The sequence below is a fragment of the Nilaparvata lugens genome, chromosome X (genome assembly GCF_014356525.2).
Source record: "Nilaparvata lugens isolate BPH chromosome X, ASM1435652v1, whole genome shotgun sequence".
Lineage (NCBI taxonomy): Eukaryota > Metazoa > Arthropoda > Insecta > Hemiptera > Delphacidae > Nilaparvata > Nilaparvata lugens.
The window spans coordinates 52613858-52637513 of record NC_052518.1 but is presented as its reverse complement, the minus strand read 5'-3'; the positions used below and the strand labels follow the sequence as shown (position 1 = coordinate 52637513).

Below are 23656 nucleotides of genomic sequence, written 5' to 3'. Positions count from 1 at the left end.
GAAAGATCCATCAAGTAGACTAACTAGATGGGCTTTGAAGTTAGCTGAGTACGATTATAAAGTAATTCACAAGCCTGGTGTTAGAATACAGTTGAGAATCTTCCATTGTTAGACTTGGAAATCATAAGAGAGAAGCAGAGAGCAGACGAAGAGTGTCAGCGCCTTCGAGAGTATCCTAGTTTCAAATTGAGTCCAGAAGGGATCATTCACTTCAAGAAACATGATAAGAAGTTGATTGTTATACCAAGAAGCCTTCGAGAGAAAGTTATTCGTCTTCACCATGATCTTCTTTATGTCGGTCATGGGGGCACATTGTGAAAAAAATTGTAAGAATTCAAGAAAAGTTTTATTGGCCTAAACTGAAGAATGATGTAACTAATTTTATAAGAGCGTGTGAAGAATGTAGTAAAAGAACAGATTACGGAAAATCGAAAGCACCCTTAGGAGAATTTAAAAAAGTGACCGAGTTTGGATACAGACTGTCATGTGATATTCTAGGTCCACTTCCGTTATCAAAGTCAAGAAACAGATACATCCTAACAGTAATTGATCATTTTACTAGATGGAGAATTTATCGCCCTACCGGATCAAACTGCTGAGACTATGGCACAAGCACTAATACAGAGAGTGATAACAAGAATCGGCGTACTAATGGAATTAATTACTGATCAAGGAACTAATTTTCCCAGGGATAAGACCTAGTGCAATCGAATTTTTATTTCATAAAACTACTATGTTCCAAATTTCGTTATATCGTTATAGAGCAGTTTTTGATATCTGTTGAACATAAATAACCAGGTAACCAGATATAAAAATATAAACAGATATACAGAAATTGCTTGCTTAATATAATAGGATGACTGAGAAACAAAATAATAAAACCAAAGACCTTAAAGATGCATACGGTATCTCTTCAAGGTCTTTGATTGAAACTGTAGTCCTTATAGAAATTGACACGGCTTTTTCAGACATCTGTGTAATTCACTTGTCAGCTGATTGATTATGAATAATTCAGAGTATGGACGAATTCATTTTCTTATTATCCTTAGAATGCAAAATTCCAAAGAACCTTGTGTATACATCGACGCGCAGTTGGAAAAGGAATACTCCTGCCAAATCCCATCAAATTCTATCAACGCATTTGGCCATAATTGCGTTACATACAGACAGACAAAAGAAAATCCGTGTTAAAACATAGACCCCACTACGTTCGGTCAATAATCTGTGATTTTTTTATAATTATTTAAAAACAATTAAGCCGTCCATTACAATCATTGAGAGAAAAACCAATAAGATGCTCATATTATCTTCTCAAATCTTTAACAATACTCTAAAAATACATTAACAATACGCTACCGGTAATTCATGAGTAAATACTGATATGGTCGATTTCAATGAACATTAAATGAAATGGTTGTTTTCTTTTAAATCTCTATACTTGAACATTCTGTTAATTTCGAACAGAGCTCACTTTCACGGGGTTTTCTCAGATGATGCAACAATCACTGAGGAATCTCCAACACAGATTTCAATAAACCAGGAGAGAATCATTTAAAATTAAAACTATTAGTGCTATATTGCTAATTATTATTATTGCCAATTATTAATGTTTTTCAGAAAATTATTAATGCCATAAATGTCTCTTAATTAAATGATAATTTTTGGAATTTCAATTATAATATTTCTCGCATTCCCATTTTTCATTTTTTTTTATTTTGAATCCCTTCATTTGGGTAACTCGTTTAGTCAAATAATATCGGGGGACCGAGCTTTGCTCTGGAGTGTGAAAGCATAGAAAATTTGTAACGAAAGATTAAATTTATAGTTTATATTCATTTTCTCAGTCGTACAATTATTCTTACAGTCATAAGAGGAGGCAGAACAGGCTTATGCCCAAAACTGTCCCTTTTCAAATTAATACTACAGTCCAAATCAAAATCTAGGTAAGCTACTATCACTCATCAAAATAACAATTTATTCACACTCCAAAAAACAAACACATTATCAATTACAAATAGATATATGGTACTATGAATTCGATTTTAGAATGTGTCACAAAGTAAAATTGTGACGAGAAAATAATTAATAATATTATTGAAAGACGCTCGGCTATTAGCAAAGCTAGCTGACCGCGGAGATAAGGAGGGTACCGATGGCGCACCATCTTCCGCGCATCGAGATGATTTTTACCGCCTCTGGCGGCGGCGAAACTCCATCCCCTCTACTTTGGGAGAGTATATAAACGCCGGACGAGCCCCAGACAGCAGCATTCCGCTCCCAACCTTCCTCTCCTGTACAGCGGCCCGTTGGCTGCCGTACGTCCCTGACCTCCTGTCCTTGTACAGCGGCCCGTTGGCTGCCGTACTTCCCTAACCTCCCATCCTCCCAGGGCACAGCGGCCCGTTGGCTGCCGTCCCTAACCTTCCATCCTCCCAGGGCACAACGGCCCGTTGGCTGCCGTCCCTATCCTCTCACCCTCCCAGGGCACAGCGGCCCGTTGGCTGCCGTCCCTATCCTTCCATCTCCCCAGGGCACAGCGGACCGTCGTCTGCTGTCCCTATCCTTCCATCTCCCCAGGGCACAGCAGACCGTCGTCTGCCGTCCCTATCCTTCCATCTCCCCAGGGCACAGCGGACCATCGTCTGCCGTCCCTATCCTTCCATCTCCCCAGGGCACAGCGGACCGTCGTCTGTCGCTACTAGTCGCACTACCTGAATTACTAGTTGGTAAAGCTACTCTATGGATGCCTAATCGTCGTGACCAGTGGAAAACATGGGACAATTTTGTGAAAGAATTCAGATCACGCTACTACCCACTTACCTATGAGGAGGACCTCGAGAATCTAATTCAGGCAAGGAAGCAAAGGAAAGGTGAATCGTTTGATGAATTTCTCGAAGATGTACTGACACTCATGAGGCGTCGAGGAGGTTTCACAGACGAAAATAAATTACAGAGAGTGTATAAGAACCTCCTCCCACAGTACAAATTGTATATTTGGCAATCGGATGTTCATAGTATTGACGAGTTAGAAAAATTCGTGAAAGAGTATGAACAAATCAAAGCAGAGGAGAAACAGAATAGACAGAACTCAAGAGTTCACATGACTGAGGACATAAAAATGATTACAGGACCCAAGGTCGGGACAGTGATAACCCCTAGAAGTAACAGACCCTCTCTTAGCGAGTCTGAACCCATGTGTTGGCAATACAAGAAACAGGGGCACTGGTGATCACACTGTCCCGAAATCCTGTCATGTAAAAGATGCGGGAAGAGAGCACTCAAATGTGTCTGTGATATGCAAAAGGAGAATAAAACTCTGAACAAGACAGCAGTGATGCAAACAGCACACAGGATTCCTGTGATTGGAGGGTCATCAAGGGACAACAGACTATTCATTACCGTGACAATTGGTGGTAAAAAGTGTCAGGCATTGCTAGATAGTGGCGCTGAAGCTAATTATATGAGTAATGAGGTTTATGAAGTTCTCCAAAAAATAGGGATGATAAGGAAGGTACCAACTCATCACCACGCAATATTAGCTGTTGGACGATCTACCCCATTAAATGGGAAGCTGACAACTAATGTAACTATAGAACAAATCACAGTTCCACTAGCAGCGTCTATAATGGAAGGACTTGGACAAGAGTTGCTATTGGGCATGGAATTTATGCGTGAAAACAGGGTGAATATTCACACATTCACGAGAGAGGTAGAGTGGGATCCTCCCCAACTGAATACTTCAAGTCAGCCTATTAAGTCGCGATCGTTCTTATTGGGGAATAGGACAACAACAGTCCCAACAATATTGGCCATAGATTCCAAATCTCAGGACAACAAAAGTCGCAACAGAAGGATGTTCAAGCAGGTTGGTTTGAATGGAGTCAGAGTCAATGCCTGGATTGATACCAGGGCGGAATTGTCCTACATTCCAGGACAAGCATCTTGGGATGACATAGTTGATCCCTGTGATGAGATGAGAAACTCTGAACGACAAGCTGCAATTCATGCTCCAACCACCAGAGCAAATACTCCAAACTCCGAGAAAGTTGTGGAGGTTAGGATACAACAAGAACCATCTCATGACGAGTCAGAATCCAGCCTGGCAGTCGACACAAAGAGGATAAACAATGGTGGGATATCATCATCTAAAGACAATTCCACAATCCTGCCTCGCCCAACAAACAGAAAGTTGGTAAGGAAAGATTCAATGCCACCATTGACTGACATGGATGTGGAAAAGTCAACACACCCTATGACTGTCAAAGAGATAGTCCCACAGTCACAGGCTCCCAGACCAGGCCCCTCTCGAAATAAGGATCCGGTGCTGTGTCACCACAACACAACACCAGGAAAGTGCAGACGAGCAGGTCGACCACGTATGAAAGTCAGTTACCAGATGGACAGTGTAAATATGTACCTGTGGACCAGGTATAGATGATGCTCATAGTGAGTGGCATAAACCTCTAAAGGTGATGCCTGGGAGGTGTACACCTCTTAAGGTGATGCCTAAATGACTCACATCTTTTAAGGTGGTGCCATAGAGGGCTCTGCCCCCCCCCCCACCAAGTAGGAGTGGGGTGTCACAAAGTAAAATTGTGACGAGAAAATAATTAATAATATTATTGAAAGACGCTCGGCTATCAGCAAAGCTAGCTGACCACAGAGATAAGGAGGGTACCGATGGCGCACCATCTTCCGCAAATCGAGACAATTCTTACCACCTCTGGCCGCGGCGAAACTCCATCCCCTTTACTTTGGGAGAGTATATAAACGCCAGACGAGCCCCAGACAGCAGCATTCCGCTCCAACCTTCCTCTCCTGTACAGCGGCCCATTGGCTGCCATATGTCCCTAACCTCCCATCCTCCCAGGGCACAGCGGCCCTTTGGCTGCCATGCCTAACCTTCCATCCTCCCAGGGCACAGTGGCCTGTTGGCTGCCGTCCCTATCCTCTCACCCTCCCAGGGCACAGCGGCCTGTTGGCTGCCGTCCCTATCCTCTCACCCTCCCAGGGCACAGCGGCCCGTTGGCTGCCGTCCCTATCCTTCCATCTCCCCAGGGCACAGCGGACCGTCGTCTGCCGTCCCTATCCTTCCATCTCCCCAGGGCACAGTGGACCGTCGTCTGCCGTCCCTATCCTAACATCTCCCCAGGGCACAGCAGACCGTCGTCTGCCATCCCTATCCTTCCATCTCCTCCCCAGGGCACAGCAGACCGTCATCTGCCGTCCCTAACCTTCCATCCTTCCAGGGCACAGCGTCCCGTTGGCTGCCGTCCCTATCTTCTCACCCTCCCAGGGCACAGCGGTCCATTGGCTGCCGTCCCTATCCTTCCATCTCCCCAGGGCACAGCAGACCGTCATCTGCCATCCCTATCCTTCCATCTCCCCAGGGCACAGCGGACTGTCGTCTGCTGTCCCTATCCTTCCATCTCCCCAGGGCACAGCGGACCGTCGTCTGCCGTCCCTATCCTTCCATCTCCCCAGGGCACAGCGGACCATCATCTGCCGTCCCTAACCTTCTATTCTCCCCAGGGCACAGTGGCCCGTTGGCTGCCATCCCTATCCTTCCATCCTCCCAGGGCACAGCAGCCCGTTGGCTGCCGTCCCTAACCTTCCATCCTCCCAGGGCACAGTGGCCCATTGGCTGCCGTTCCTATACTTCTATCCTCTCCAGGCACAACGGCCCGTTGGCTGCCGTCCCTATCCTTCCATCTCCCCAGGGCACAGCGGCCCGTCGGCTGCCGTCCCTAACCTCCTATCCTCCCCAGGGCACAGCGGCCTGTTGGCTGCCGTCCCTAACCTTCCATTCTCCCAGGGCACAGCGGCCCGTTGGCTGCCGTCCCTAACCTTCTATTCTCCCAGGGCACAGCGGCCCGTTGGCTGCCATCCCTATCCTTCCATCTCCCCAGAGCACAGCGGCCTGTTGGCTGCCGTTCCTAACCTTCCATTCTCCCAGGGCACAGCGGCCCGTTGGCCGTTCTCCTCTCTGGGCACAGCGGCCCATTGGCTGCCGTCCCTCCTGTCTATCCTTCCTCCTCCTACTATACTGGAGCAGAACCAAGGTCGTAAGGCCAATACAAAATTACATCAAAGTAGTGTCATCAGAGAAGAGAGCGACCTTCACGCCATCAGAAGCACCAGGAGGCGCTGTCCACGCCAGCTGAGGCACAAAGAAGAAAGAAGAGGAACTTCGACTTGCCTCCTTTCCCCGCCCACATTACAACTGAGCTAAGTCATCCAGGAGCAACACCTGGGTATCAATCACCCACCTCTGAAGCTACTCAGCGTGTACGTGATAAATGATATACTATTTCTGCTACAATATTTGTTAATATCAAATCGTTTATTGCACAAAAATATATACAGAATACAACTGAAAGGAAATTGACAACTTTGTGCTATACGTCGGCAAAAGAAAACTTGTACGCCGACGTGGAGTCTTAATATAACTTATTCACTTATACATTAATATTAATATATAAAATGATCCTACAATATTATAATATAGGCTAACAGTAATTAACATTCAACCAACTAAATATTCTATTCTAAGAAATAACAATAAATTAAAGATATACATAAAGCTGAATTTAAGATTCATACAACATCAATCAATATTAAACCAAATCATTAATTGAATAAAAATAATTTTCTTTCACCCAGGTATGGAAATCTTTTATTTTAGGCTTCTTTATCAACCATCCTCTTGGAACTTTATTATAGAGTTTATTTCTCAAATATGAAATACTTCTACGGGATAGGGTGCTATCAGCTCTTTCAATTGTGATTAAGTTTTGAGCGACTTGTCTAGTTACTCTTTGAAAATTTTGAATATTTTTTAATTTGAGCACATGTTTCTTAATAGTCTTTAAAATGAACAATTGTCTTATAGTGTGCAGATTGGAATTTTGAAACAATGTGACACTTGGGAAATCTCTCGGATACCTCATTATTGTTTTGATAACTAACTTTTGTAAAACAAATAGAGGTTTTAAAGTTGAATCAAAAGTTCCTCCCCATATAGAATTACCATACTGAACTAAGGATTGGAATAGAGCAAAATAAACAGATTTTAGTAATTTTAGACTCAAAATACTTCTAAGCATGTACATTTTTTAAATTGACCACCCTTAATTTTCTACAAAGGTAGCTAATCTGAGGTGACCAGCGTAGATGCTTATCAACAAAAATACCGAGATACTTGTAATTGTTTACACTCTCAATAACCTCATTGCAAGAATCACATGGATACCTGTTACAAGCATTATTCAAACAAAGCCTGTTCATATCTAGATCTCCTCTTGTTGTTGGACTGAAGGTCATACATTTTGTTTTACCAAGATTTAGTCTCAAATAATTACATTTTATCCACTGAGAAACCTTATAGTAACCCAACTTTTGTTTGCTTGATAACATCTTCCCAGGAACCTTCTTGGAAGATAAGTGCTGTGTCATCAGCAAAACAAATTGTCTTAGACCCAACTGAGTCCAGTACACTAGGCAGGTTATTAACATAGATCAAAAATAAAACTGGTCCCAATACAGTCCCTTGAGGTAGACCCCATGTCACATCTCTAATCTCACTATTACTACCACCACAGCTAACGATTTGGCTTCTACCCCTTAGATAACTTTCAAAGAAATCTAACTCTATTCCTTGAATACCAATATTAGATAGTTTCTGGATCATTTTATCATGTGGTACTGTGTCAAAAGCCTTGGCCAGGTCCAGAAACATTACCAAGGTTTTTTTATTTGTTTTAAAACCATTGTATATTGTCTCAGTTAAGGACTCCAATGCATCCTCTGTGCTTCTACCCTGTTGGAAACCAAACTGCCTCTTATCAAGGATTTTATTAACATCTAGATATCCAACTAATCTTTTCTTTACCAATTTTTCGAAAATTTTAGAAATAGAACTTAGCAAGCTAATTGGTCTGTAATTTTGAGGTATTTCTTTACTCCCCCCCTTGTGTAAAGGAATAACTTTTGCATGCTTGAAATGCAAGGGAAAGTATCCAGATGAAAAACAACAATTGAAAATTTCTGAAAGAGGTTTAGAGATTGTGTCAGTTAATAGTTTTAGCACGCTGTTGGATATGTTATCCCATCCAGGTGCCTTATTATCATTCAAACTTTTGATTACTTCCTTGATTTCTGTTTCAGTAACAAAATTGAAATTAAATGCATTTTCAATATCTATTGTTTGTTCCAAATATTGATCTTCATTCTGTCCATGTATATCAATTTCCTGCACTTGATTTATACCTACATTCACAAAATAGTCATTCAAAGCATTAAGATCTTGATTTACATGTAATTGTGAATTCTTATTTACCCCAATAATTGCTTGATTTATCACAGACCATATCTTCTTAGGGTCACCTTGAGCTTTATTTATTTCTGATTGATAATATAAATCTTTTGCTTTTCTAATTAGATCTACTATTCTATTTCTGTAAGACAGGAATTCCTTCTCAGCTCTACATTAAATGGTTCATTTTTCAATCTTTTATATAATCTATCTCTTATAGTTATGGACTTTAGAATTCCATTGGACATCCAAGGTTTCAAATGTTTTTTAGTTAAATTAACCTTTTTAATAACTGTTGCTCTACTGATGCACGTTTTTACATTATTAACAAATTCATTTACTAATGTTTCAATACTTCTATTCGCGTCAATCTCCCAATTCATTAAAGCACTCTCCTCTAACAACTTTTCTTTATTAACATTCCTCACTTCAATAAACTTACATGGCTTACTAGATCGAGAACAAACATCTTTTTTAATTGATGCGTGAAGAGCAGTCGCAAATGATCAGTAATTGACATTTCTAATACAGCAGTTTTTAATGAGTCATTATGTTTGGATTTAGAAAAAATATGGTCTAAACAAGTATTTGAAGCAGGACGAGTTTTTCTATTGACAAAGGACTCAAACCCATGCGAACTCATAATAGACAAATAATCATGCGTTTTTTTAGAGTTACATAACATATCAATATTTACATCACCTATCACTAATGAATAATCAAAATTAAAGCATGCACCATTCATATAATTATCAAGTTGTTCTATAAATAAAGGTATACTTGTACTAGGAGATCTATAAACGGATGTTACTAAATATTTATTATTTTTAGTTCATATAATTATCAAGTTGTTCTATAAATAAAGGTATACTTGTACTAGGAGATCTATAAACGGATGTTACTAAATATTTATTATTTTTAGTTTGACACTGTTAATACTATCTACAAATTGCGTGAGATCATTCATAATAAATGTTTAATCAAACCTGTAGCAACACTTTATTCCTCTCCGTTGATAACTTTTTTCAGATGGTCCAGTCCCTTGACTTTGAATACAGGTGAGCCCTCCGACTTCTTAGCGCACATTTGTGAACCACGAAACCAGACGAATTTCCAATCATTTTCCCTAGCTAACTCACGAGCGGCTTTCGGTTCTTTAGCACTCTTGGCAGTCAGCTGATTCATTAGCCTGAAGTGTCCGTTCGGCAGGTTTCTGTTGATTTTTTTCACGTCGATTCCGGGGCTGCTCCTATCTTCTCTGCTTATGGTTTGGAAAGCCGTCATCCATTTGTCCCTCATACTCCTTCTCACGAACCTGACGACAATCATCGGTGTAGTCTCTCGGTTCATGGATGGCAGTCTGTGAGCGACGCTGATTTCGTTTGATGAAAAATCAGACACTTGGAGAGCACTGGCTACGCCTTGTAGGATTTCGTCCATGTTTTCGTTCTTTGTTGCAGGTATACCGGTTAATAATAAATTTTCCCTCCTGGTATATTCTTCTAATATTTCATTTCTCTTAGAAAGAAATTTCACTTCTTCTTTCAATTTTTGGTTTTCAGTGATTAATTGTTCATTAGCTTTTTTGATTTCTCCGATATCCGATTTGAAACTATCAAAACTATCCGAAACAAATTTTACTGAGTGAGTTAGTTCCCTTAATTGTTGATCAATATCTTTTTTCAACGATTTTGAAAACTGTTCAAATAAAACAGTCATTTTTCGCATTAAAACATCACTTTCCATTTCACTCTCTTCTTGTCCTGGTGACACAGACACCTGTTTACAAGCACTGCACTTCCATTTATTCCGATTATCCTTTGAAAGTTTTTTGAAGTTCTTTTCGGTTAAATAGTGGCAGATGTAATGACATTTTTGTTTACACGAAGCACAAATTATTGAGTCTTCATCACTGAAATTGCCGAGGCAAACGTTGCAGTTATTCATATTTCAAACGTATCTATAATATGCGAGCTAAATAGAATACGAGTTTGATGAGTAGACGGTCACGATAAACAAGTCAGTACACTCAATAATAGATAAGCTGCAAACAATAGTACAATTCACTCCTTGTCACCACAAACACGTCCGCTCGTCACCGCTGCTCGACTAAGACTGTATATACTATGTACTATTCTACACCAAAAGAATCTAGTTACTATTTTGGACTTTCTGAAGTAGCCTAAACATGTTTCTAAAAAAGAGAAATGTACGAGAATAAGTTTTTCTTGTTGAATTTTTCTTTTCGTGAGATCAGCTGAATGATCCCACACATGCACTTGTTCACTCATTTCCATTACGGTATCGACAGACGACAAAATTTCCAGTTGTTTTTCCAAGGACGTATTTATCCTTTTGATGACCTTCAGCGAGTTATCCCAGGGTTGAGACCTAGTGCAATCGAATCATAAACCTACTTTGTTCCAAATTTCGTGAGAATCGTTGGAGCCGTTTTCGAGATCCGGTCACATACAGATGTACATATATAAACATAAAAAGATCTAAACATATTAACAGAAATTGCTCGTTCAATAGTATAGGATAGTACAATTATATAGTATTTATATAGTATTATTTGGTTATATATCTATCACAGAAATCTCTCTCAGCAACGACTATATAAACGCTTAACACAGGTTGCTAGGGAACGATAATGATGAGAATATGTGATGAATAATCTATCCTGTTCTAGGCGAGCAATATTTCTGTATCACAGAAATATAAAAACTTCAACACTAGAATGTGAATATTCTTTGAAACGGTTTGATATAAATTGATAGGCGATTTCCACCATTCATTATTCTTTGAAATTCTATTTTTGAATCTTGTATTAAAACATTCCCATGAAAAATGTTTGATTCAATGTGGCGGAACCAATATGGCAAACCAAAATTTTGAAGCTACCTACAGAATTTTTTTTTTAAATTTGAATAGGATTCCCAGTGGAGCCCACTGTCGAATTATCTTTGGAAATGAACATAAAGCTCTTTTCCTATTAATATTAAGCAGTAGGCCTATGTGAATCCATAGAACTTCATAGGTTTCTCCGTATGGGTAAATGATTCAGAATCAAAATTCAAATTCGTTAAATTAATAATACTAACGACCAACGACATAGCAATTGCCATCACAATTTTTATCATTAATATTACGCGAATGCTGCTGAAGGATAATAGTCAGGCAGACACACAGGAGCAAGTTATTTTATCTCATGTACTTTCAATGTTATTTTTATATCCTGAGAAAGGACGAAGAAGTGAGTAAAATATTTTGTTGTTCAACAAACTTGACCTGTAAAAAGGTTCGAAGAGTGCGTGTTCAAAATTTGAAGCTGATGGATCAAATTTTTCTAAAGTTATTGTAGTACATTCAAACAAACAAACCCACAGACTGACAACAACTTTTAACTTTAGTAAAAAGTAAGAACTTGCTAACGCTCGTTCATCAATAAATATTATTGTGAAAACAATGGGCGGTATTATCAAGTTGGGAGCACATAAATTGAAGGAGTCAAATTATTTTCTCAGTGTAAGGGATTGTATATTTTCAAGAGTGTGTTTCTGAGGGATATAGACCTATAGTGAGAAAGTGAAGAAGAGAGTATTTAATTGAATTGCTGCTTTAGTTTTTTTTTACAACCGGCCCTCTCTCACATTCAACTATCAACCCTCCAGTACGATGCTACATCAACTATATTATACAATCCTACTCAGTGGAATGAGGGAATTCACAATATTACAAGCAATAGTAATGAATATAATTAATTGACACAGAAAATCTAGGAATGTAGGCATGGAAAAGACAAATTCAAGATAAGTAGAAGATAATGTGTTTGAAGCATTGTGGAGCATTGTATGAAATAATAACAAAGCCCTCAGGGAAAAGAAAGGAGAGAAGTATTAAAAATATTGCTAATCACAATGAATGTAGAATGCAATTTTAATGTTATTTCACACTGTGAGAAATTAATAAAAGTTATTGATTCATAACAGGATATTGATTTATAGAATAATATCCTACAATAATAATATTGTGAACTATAAACTGTACCTTATACACTGATTTACATAAAATGACAGTATTGCTTATTAAATGACAGTATTATATAAACGATTATTTTCCTTGTATGAAAAATTTAATAATGAGAATGAAGATTGAATGCCATTTGAATTGTCAATTCTGTGAAAAGGACATTAAAGTAGTATAGCTCCCATTAGCACATCATCGGGTAAGAGATAGATTAGATTGGATTAGATTTCTTTATTTATGTATGTTACAATATTTACTGGCTTATACACCAATTTACATTGAATGACGATAATGCTAGTTATTCAACGAATTTCACAAAGTATAAATAATTAATCAATGAGAATAAATATAGAATGCAATTAGAATAACGATAATATAATAATGTGATGTAACTTCATAAATCGGCGGTGTTTCAACAAATAATTGTCGATTCTTTTAGAAGGATATAAAATATCTTTCTCATTAACACCCGACTGGGAGAGAGAAAGAGAGGATGAGAGTGTGTGTCTGTGTGTGTGAGAGAGAGAAAGTGGCGCAGGAGTGATAGAGAGATGGTTAGATACAGGAAGGGAGGGAGAGAGCGAGCGAGAGTGAGAGAGGAAGCAATAGAACTGAATAAGGTTGAGATAAGAGACAATGTCACGCAGGAGTATTGTCCAATGAATAGTCACACACACTAGTTCAGTCACACTAAGTTATGAATAGAATAATTCCAAGAAAGTACAGTCTGTGCCAAAATTCAAACCAGTTTACTTCCTCGCCATTCTTCCCGCAAAACTTGCATAGCCGACAAGAGGTGATAGCGACAACCAGAGACTGTTTTCCAGGTAGAGAAATTAGTCACGGATTCGCCCCGCCAAAATAACACATGTCGATATTTTATTTGTTGTTTTGACAACTTTTAAAAAATCCTCAAATTTCATAATTCAAACAAAGGAAAATGTACTCTGAACACAATCACAATAATATAATCGTAGTTTTAATTATTTAGCGGCCAATCGGCATAATGTTATTCCCTAAATTATCCTCGTTAATGAGGCTTATAGATCAATGAGCAAGGAAAGTTGTGTGATGAGTGTACCACACCAGATTTTTTCAAATGTTTTTTCGAAGTTTCATTTAGTAACTGTCCTAGACATTTTACTATAAATATAATATGATTGTTGAAAAACCATAATAAGAGCTATATTGTTTTGGATTCAATACAATAACGTACATTGTTATTGCATTGAGGTAAAAGTAATAATTGTACTATTATTACAGTACTTGATATATAACATATTGCTCTGAATAAAATTCTACGATAAATACCTAATGTCGGTAAATTCGATAAATACGAATGTCGGCTAGACTAGATTGATGTTTGCGTTGAAATCCAACACTTCTTTGTATATGTTTCATTCTCCTTTCCCCATTACTATATAGAAATATTTGTAGACACTGCACGCAAGAGCCACTCGTTTCCGATGCTCTTCCATCCTGTTTGAATGCTCAGAAGAGACTGAATATGAAATAAGAAGCAGTGAGTATAATATATAAGACAAATAGCCTACACATATGTTCAATAGGTATGGATTGCTATGATTGCTAATTTGCTATGTTGTCAGTTCATTTTTTTTTTTAATTTTTAGGTTTTTGTTGTCAGCAGTCAGCACTATTGTACAGAAATTTATTAACCAACACAATGTCTAGCTCTTTGAAGTAGCGATATTCGACATCTAATTATAACAAAAATGAATGGATATGCAACATAGTGTTCAAAGTAATTTTTATTATTGTTCTGCCGGTTCTTGGAATAATTGGTGCTCTTTCATCTCATGTTATATTCTGGAGGCAAATACAATACTAATTCTATATGCTGTGTATATACAATTAATCATAAAATCATAGAAATATGTTCAAGAAAATTGAGCACAGCTATCGAACTCGTTCGTCAGAAGCAATAGGAATACAAGTTCCAAGGCAAGTAAAAACTCATTCCACTACAAATACTTATTATATAGCACACACTCTGTATAGAAATCTGCCTGAAAATCTACTTAATACCAAAGGTAAATCCAAATATATTTATAAAAAAATGGTTAATGATTGGTTATAGAAAATTGGGAGAACGAATATAGAAGAGGTAATTCATTCATTGTATAGATTAAGCAAATGTCGTGTAATGATGGTCCAAGTTTAACTCTAAATCTGTACATCTTTTATACGTATCTTTTCCGATGTTAATATCTGGTTTACCTAAGAATCTGATGCAAGTACGAGGACAATCCAACGTTAGCCAATGATCATCAATACTCTCTTCCACACACAGGCTTTGCCTTTGTGGAGAGTTTTCATGAAGTTTATTAAAAGAATAATGTTGTATTTTCTGTTACTAAGATATATTGCAGTTTGATTTAGTTATTACGATTAATTATTTAATTTCAACTGTATATTTTATTTATAATTATTTGTTTGCAAAAGATGTAACGGTGTTGTATGATTTGAATTTTTGAACCCTGTTATCATGGATAATAAAAACCAATTTGATTTGATTTGAATCAATGTACTGTATATATACTGTAAATTAATAAAAAAAGAATTGAAATAGTACCATTTTTCAAACAAACAATAACGTTCTTTGAATGATTATAGAACAATTAAAAATTTAAAGCTCTATACATTTCGGGACTTTTTTATATCCCGTCTTCTGGTACAAATTCGAAATGAATAAACATCAGTATTGACTAATTATTCAAGATTATTAAAACAATGTTCATTGATTTGTTGATTATAAAAACATAATAATAAGGTTTTCAATGTTATAATGTTCATATAATTTTAAATGAGCCAACACAGATGTTCATTTATTTTGAATTTTCACCTGGAGATGGGATTAAGTCCTGAAATTTATAGTGCTTTCAATTGATTTTATAATAATTATAGGTTTAATTTATTTGGTTTTATGATATTAGAGTTTTATTGCATTTAAATATGAAGTAAAAGGTCTTTTTGAAAAAGCTGTACCAGTTCATCTTCATATTTGCATTATGTATATATTAGTTATCAACCGATTAATTTATTTATTACTGCCGATGATCCCTTCAATAATTGTGATTTTTATAATAATTGCTGACATGTGGTATTACAAAAAACTTTGAAAATTTGAAATCAGAACTTTCCTATCACGATTAATGGCCAAGTTGCCCAAGCCGCGAAATTGCTGAGTACAAATTGACGTCGCTCGACAGTGAGACGCTGTCGATACGCACAAGTGTGCACTGAACTGAAATTGGCTGCCAACAGAGAGTCGCTCCACTCGTAAAAACGCAACTGGCTTGCGTCGCAAATGTGCATTGAGACTATCTGAAGACTTCCGGAAAATTTAAATATGATATTTAGGTATGTTTTTCACCCAGGAACAATGCCCTAGATTATTGGTAGGCAGTTCGTAAACACTCTGTATATATGCTTCAAACACCTCAGTTAACCTTTGCATGGATGTTGACTTGCAGATCTCATCATAGTTATTATTAATACTATAAGTACCGCCCAAAATGACGACCCAGTCTTTTTGTTGACAATTTTTGACATCATTTGGGGAATGTATCCAGTCAGTCAAAGCTTCAAGCCTTGCCCCTGGAAGAATGTGGGCAACACAAGAAAACTCATTGGGCAGCAAGGAGCCCACACGCCCACGCAACCCCCTACCACCACAAATGCACTCTTCTTTCCAAACCAAACACACTAAGCGAACTGCAGGCAGCATTAATCAAGGAGCATGATCTGCAGAAATTATTCAAAACACATGGAATTAAAAAGATAATGCATTTATTCCTCTGCTAGTTTTTCATTTAATTTCAAATCATTTGATAATTCAGAGATCTTATTAAGAAATACATTTTTCTTATCAAGCTTATCACAAATATTTAACAACCCACCCGCCTCCACCGCTCTGCATCTTGCTTGGCAAGACAGTAGCAACAGAGTCCTCCCCTCCCTCTTTTTCGTCTGTTTGTGTCCCAAAATCAATAGTTTTCTTATCATTCAACTCCATGATAATCCTATCATTAACAATGGACCGATCTATTGCAGCATGCCACAGCACTAACAAACGAGCATTTTCCTTTCCAACTCCCCAACATTAACAGAACATTTATCACAAACATTATCGGAATTGCTTCCCTCATAGCATGTGAATAAGTACCTAAACAAACAGTAAAAACAGTATGATTGGATGGGGTCTCAATAAAAATTTTAAAAGAATGTAAAGATGTATTAATGTACTCATCAATCCATCTCATTAATAATTCATTAGAATAGGGTATTTTCCCTGATGATCTGAAAGAAGGGAAGACTTTACCAATTTTCAAGAGTGATGATTCTGAAAGAGTAGAAAATTATAGGCCCATTAGCATTTTAAATATAATAAGTAAAATTTTTGAAAGAGTAGTTTCAATCAAATAAGTTACTGTTGCAACTGGAAGAAATTAATTTTATATTATGTGATGAGCAGCATGGATTACAGAAAGGAAAATAAACAAAAACTGCGATAGTATCCCTTGTTGAAAGACTAATAGATATTATAGATTGAGGTTACAAGGCTGCTGCAATACTCCTTGATTTTTCTAAAGCTTTTGATTGTGTGAACCATGAAACATTATTGAAATTCTAAAAACTGTTGGTACAAAAGGGTGTTTCAGAGAAACGGGAAATTTTGAAAGTTGAATAATTTCAAGAAAAACAAATCTTTAAATGAAGTTTTTTATATAATTTAGAAGTAATGATGATTTGAAGATCTTCAAAAAACGTTTGAAAAAAAATTTAGTTGATAGAGTATTTTATAGTGTGCAAGTGTTCCTTAAACCAAGATTAAGTTTGTTTTACGTAGTGTTGAATTATGTACCGTAAGCTTAGTGTTGATTATGTAAAATTATTGACCTGACTTGTCTTATATTCTATAACTGGAGTCCTTAGGACGTAATCTTTATAACAGAATACACAATAAACTATTCTACACCGGCCCAAGTGGATAGTTCTGACAAACAATTTTTTGGGTGCATCAAAGTGCCACTTTGCGCACTAGGTACACCAATAACGATATTTTGTCATCAATTTTATACTCACTTAGTTCATTCATTTTCTTCTCAATGTTTTGAGAGTATTCTTCCCCTTTTTCACTCAACTCCAGAATAGCTTGACGACCTTTCATTAGTATTGGCTCTTGAGATAGGTTGAATTCTGCTAAAGAGCGATTGCTGGCAATGAGTATTTCTTTTTCAGCTTCCACAGTTTTGAGCTGGAAAATTCCACCATATTACTCAAATTATAAATAATTGTGATTAGCTTTCGGAATAAGTTGAAAAATAATTGTGTAGTTCTAAAAGTATAATATGAATATACTTACAATTATTTTAGGGATTACATTGGAAATGTCATTACATTGAAATTTGATATGGTCTTTAGTGTATTGTAGTTGGAGAAAGCATACACAGGTATAAAGATTTTCGTGTTCACTCATTCTATGATGATAGTAAGACATTATTTTATATACAGATAGTCAGTAACGTGAACTGGCGATAAGTATAATATTATAGAATCTATATAAGCTATAAAAAAGCGAAATAGCACTGATCCATTCATTCACTCATTCAGCTACTTCTATATTCATGTTCGCGAACGTGTTCACATGTTCTCCACTATGATGGATAGCCAAAATGGAAAAGCGTGCTGCACGTCGAATTGTAAACGAGGGCTCTGTTTGGCTGAAAATTTCAGCATTCGGCGAACGGCATTTGGAGAACGGTTAAAAGAGCGGCGATCGGCACGACGAAAGGCGAATGTTCAACGAATAAGTTTCAACATTATTAAATATATGACTAATGTTTGCTGCACAGCGCGATGCGACTCGAGTTGCGCGGTTCGTTGCGCTGTTCGAGGTTTGGTTCGGTACGTGTGGATATCATTCAGTTGATACCTTTATATTATAAAATATAGATGCAGCTAATAATGTTTCTTAGATGATGTTGTTTTACTTGATATTTCTGCTATCCCTAAAGTCATTGTGGCTCATCACCAGCTTCCATACAGTAACTCTGTGCGTAATTTGGGTATCATCATTGATAGATCATTAAAGTGGAATGAGCAGGTGCAGTCGGAAGGTTTTTGCTGGCGTTCATAATCTGAAGAGGGTTGGCGACGGTATCCCACTGAATATGAAGCTCATGCTGGTGAAAACATTGATTTACCCTCACTTTTCTTATGATGATGTGGCATATTGTGATTTTAGTGTGTGGATCTTGCCACTAAGCTGCAAAGAGCTCAAAACTATTGTCTGAGATTTGTGTATGGCCTGAGGCGATTCGACCATGTTTCTTCTTTTCATGATCAAGCTTCAGTCTTGAGGTTGAGTGTTTCAAGAGATTTCCATGTTATAATTTTGACAAATAAGGTTCTAAAAAACAAGCTGCCATCTTATATTTTTTTTGTAAAAATGTTCACCTTACACAAATTAGCACGATGAGGGGATGTTTCACAGAGACAAGTAGTGTTTTTGAACGATATTAGTGTCACAGAGACAAGTTTCACAGGAGCAAGTATTTCTATAAATGGCAGTCTCACAGGAACAAGTTCCCACAGAGACAAGCAGTTTCATAGAGTCAAGGTCTCCGTCCAAAGTAGTAGCGCTATAAATGGCAGTCTCACAGAAGCAAGTTCTCACTGGAACAAGGTGTTTCACAGAAGCAAGGTCAGTGTCATAGAGACAAGGTAGCGAATGTAGGAAGAAGTTAGGCGTGTTGCCTACATCTGAACTTGAAGACACCCTATTATTTGTTCTAGTAAATTGAATGTCTGCTGTTTTTTAATCATGCAGGTATATGATTATGATTGAAGGTTTATCATATAAGATAGGGATGGGTTGGTAACCTATTAGAATCAGATAGAAGATAGATAGAATTATGAAGATAACTTAAATAAATAAATTGAGTTCTATGTAAATGTAATATATTTCTACCAAACTGACAGACAGACAGACAAAAGATATTTATTTCAAAGAAATGCACTTTACATACAAAGTAATAATCTTATGTACTCATTATTAATATAAAACAACAACAAAGAATAAAAATGAATATCCTCGTTACCAAATTGCAAAGGATGTTCAGTGAGGTCTACTGTTATCTGGACTACTAGAGTATTTTAACTCCTAATGTCAGATTGAGTAAGATAGTGCCAAGATGTTCAGTGAGGTCTACTGTTATCTGGACTACTAGAGTATTTTAACTCCTAATGTCAGATTGAGTAAGATAGTGCCAAGATATCTAATAAGTATATATTAAACCTTCAACCCGAAAGAATAATCAATATGAATATGAAATGGAATATAAAAAAGCCAAATAGCCTACCACTGACCTATTCATCACCGCTTCTTAAAAACCACATGGCCAAAATGGTTTTTCATTATAATTCCTTCTTTCGTAATAAATTGTTTATGCTTTTGTACTTCTGAGCGAAGCTCGGTCCCCGATATTATGAGCTAATCATCTCTTCTTTTTCCAAGCTGCGGTCTCGAATTGTAAATTCAAATTAATATAATATTAACTTCAGACAGTCACAGAGTAAAGCTGCGTTAACACGTCAATAGATTCTATTAGATTGAACATAACTTATCATACACATGATGAACATATGTGTTTTTCAAGTGCCGTTCAATCTATAATAATCTGTGAGGATTAAGCTATTAACATTTTGTTAGTAACTTTGGTGTAAACGCAGCTTTAGATGCCAAGATTTATCATGGCGTTCCGAGTTACGGATGATAATGTCAATGAAAAACTTCATTTTCCTCATGAAATCTTTCCCATAGAAATTTTAACAGATTGTTGTTCGACAAGCATCTCTACATGTTACAAAATGAAAATTCCAGTGAAATACAAAAAGTGCCACTTGATAATTCCCAAATCATCTTTTTAATCGTAGCTCTGATTCAACTGAGCAATAACTTTCTGAACTTACTGAGTTAATATTTAAAATTATCATAAGTGCAATGGGACTTGGGATTCCATCAATTCAGGATAAGTATTATATCGGTATTCATTTTTACAGGATTGAAGTAGTGCAACATTTAGATTAGCACACCAATAGATTTTATTTGTAACGAAGTGAGTTCATTACTTTCATATCAAAGTTCTACTTTTTCCATTATGATATAGTATTTTGACGACTACTGCAAAACAATGTCTGGTAGCCCTGGTAATGTAATGTAATGTAATGAAATGTGATCATATGGTTGATTGGAAGTCTCCAACCAGCCTGATCAGATTTCTTAGTGGGGCCATTGGCAAACATTTTAAAAAAGAGCTGATATTATAACAATGACTTTATTCCTAGTAGATAGCATTTCTAGTAGATGGCTGAATATTCTCGTTACCACATTGCAAAGGATGTTCAGTGAGGTCTACTGTTATCTGGACTACTAGAGTATTGTAACTCCTAATGTCAGATTGAGTGAGAGCTTGAAATTTATCCCTATTAGTGTACTCCATGTTCAATAATCTGCCCCTATCTTATATTAGAAGAAACTGGCCTCTGAATAAATTAAAAAACGCACTAAATCTAATTCTGAATGAAAATGCTTATTATTCCGTAAATTAATTTTCAAATTGTTGAAAATGTGATATTCAGTGCTGTGAGTTTATAAATAGTTTTTTTTTCAATGTATGACTTAATTTATTCAATTGTACTGAGTAATGATAATTATGACTTGATAAGACTGATTTGATGAATGACTACACTATTCATAAGATGACTACTAAGATGTTATGAATATTGAATTGCTCATTTATTGTATAACAGACTATAAGCTGAATTCTTTAGACAAGGCCTAATCGCCGCATTTCGCTGTAAATGCGGAACATAAAAATATTTAAACATAAAGTGAAATGCAAAACCGTTGACTTGAATCTTAGACCTCACTTCGCTCGGTCAATGAAACTTTGGATATCTGAGTTCTTTTTAAAGTCCTATGCTATTCTACTTGTTCTACTGAGGTACATTTTGATTTTTTTTCATAGTACATGGCAGTTTGAAATTAACTGTTCTATTGATTTATTCTAACCTTGTCTACAGAATTGTGAAACTGTGGCATATGAGGAGTACTGTATGTCTAATTTTTTGTTATCCACGTCTGCATCTATTTTCAGTTTGAAGAACTGGATATCAATCTTGATTATTCAAATGTTTTATTGTTCAACATACACACACATTATTTACATTCATATAAAAACAAAATTATACACAATTTCTTTAAACCAATAAAGCCCAAGGTGAAAACCTGTGAGGGGAGAAAAATCTAAATTTTCACATGAAAACATCACTCGAGAATATGTCACCCGGCCTCACAACAGAGAGTCCTAGAGTACTTGACTTAGAATAGATACGTTGACGGACAATTTAAAGAGTAACATACCTGTTAAATTTCATTGAAATCTAATGTCGCGTTTCGCCGTATATGCGGAACATAAAAATATTTAAACATAAAGAGAAATGCAAAACCGCCGACTTGAACCTTATACCTTGTCTAGTCTTGACTTAATCTCATAGTTGTACAGTCAGTGCCAGTGAGATTTTCTGCGAACACTTCATTGTTACCATAATATTTAGATGATGGTATTAAATACTAGATGAAATGAGTAGACATAGTAAGACAGTTCAAGGAAGCTTTTTTGCTCGAAATCCCCTCCCCCCTCTCACCCATCGTCCATCCCGCCACCCCTTCCCCCCGACCGGAGGGTGAGGGGGTGTTCTAAAAATGGATTTCCCCCCTCTCTCTCTCTCCCACTCCCTCTCTCTCTTATCTTATCTAATCTAATCTTATCTTATCTAATCTTATCTAATCTAATCTAATCTTCCCCTCCCCCCAGTGAGGAGGAGGGGGATGAAGAAGGAGAGTGATCTCTCTCTCTCTCTCAGTGAGGGAAAAAATAATTTCCCTGTGAGGGGAGTGAGGGAAAAAATAATTTCCCTTCGAGGGAAAAATTCTCTACTGACAGATTAAAGTGAATCCATTCTCAAATTCTCTACTGTCAAATTAAAGTGAATCCATATTACTACATCTATACTGTCAAATTGAAGTGAATCCATATTTCTACATCTATACTGTCAAATTAAAGTGAATCCATATTTCTACATCTAATAACTTATACTGTCAAATTAATGTGAATGCATATTTCTACATCTAATGCTTAATAATAATAATGGTTTGCTTTCCACCTGACAGTTAAGAAAACTCAATCAATTTATATTGAATTTTCATGTGCTGTACAAACCGCAGGCATTATTGTTTAAGTGTTTCTCCGAGAATATCTACAGTAAATTTAGAATGAGCTAGCATATCCAAAAATAGGTATAGATATCCTCAGACCTATTTCAATTGGGGGGTCATACTCAAGCTCTATTGATGTCTGACATATCTCAACAGAGAGAGGTCATTGTTCTTTCACATTTTTTATCTGCAATGTCATACAAGCATTTCCAAAGTTCGTCGGAATTTGTAACAATAGTTGACAAATCATTTGCACTACAATAATGTAGATGACCGCTGTCTAGTATATCGAGCAATTCGAAAATCTCAGATAAAATTGAAAAGTGTACATTTTCTGTTTTTGTTAACGCTAAATCAACATCATTGCCTTGGAATCCTGTTGAAAATTTAATATTCTTTGCAATTGAATCAAATTCATTAAATGAAATTGACATTAAGAGCCAAGTTAATTTTTTGAATTTTGCAAAGCTAAAACACTGCATGTCCTTGATTGCTATGAACTATAATTGATAAGGCACGAGGTGCACTTAGCTGTAACAGATGTCTGTGAGGGGGCGTATCTCGCTTCTGAAAAAATTAATTGCAGCTCACGTGCTAACAGCAAAATGAGGTGGGCGTAACTTTTTCGATACGTGCTTGCTCAATCAAGTCTAGACTGAAACTAAACCAAAATGCACAAGGAAATATCTGAATGAAAAATTCAACATAGAAAAAGTTTATTTACACATTTCACTACAACAATACATAATTTCATCTTCAATTCTAATTAGCTTATCTATACACAAATTATGAGGACAATAATAACATAGATAGTCTCTTATGTCATTTAAATTAACCGTGCTTAGAAAAATGTCTTTCAATTGTTTCGCCAAACTATAATTTTCACGAGATGATTTCTTAATAGCAATTTCGCATTCATCATACCAATCAATACAGTTTTTTAACCTCACTTCCAACTTGTTGTCAGCAGCTAACCACTTTGTCGGATCCATGTTGTTGAGCGAATGAAG

The 23656-nt window shown here is 36.7% G+C and overlaps 1 protein-coding gene across 11 annotated transcripts in view; it reads right to left on the bottom strand.

Annotated features, from left to right (window-relative positions):
- The window catches only part of LOC111057516 (vacuolar protein sorting-associated protein 37B), a 150512-nt gene that overhangs the window by 92116 nt on the left and 34740 nt on the right, over nucleotides 1-23656 (bottom strand). For all 11 annotated transcript variants that reach the window (XM_039443322.1, XM_039443314.1, XM_039443318.1 and 8 more), the window contains exon 3: nucleotides 17450-17621. In XM_039443322.1, the coding sequence (XP_039299256.1) occupies nucleotides 17450-17621 (172 nt within the window). The remainder of the gene's footprint in view (nucleotides 1-17449; nucleotides 17622-23656) is intronic.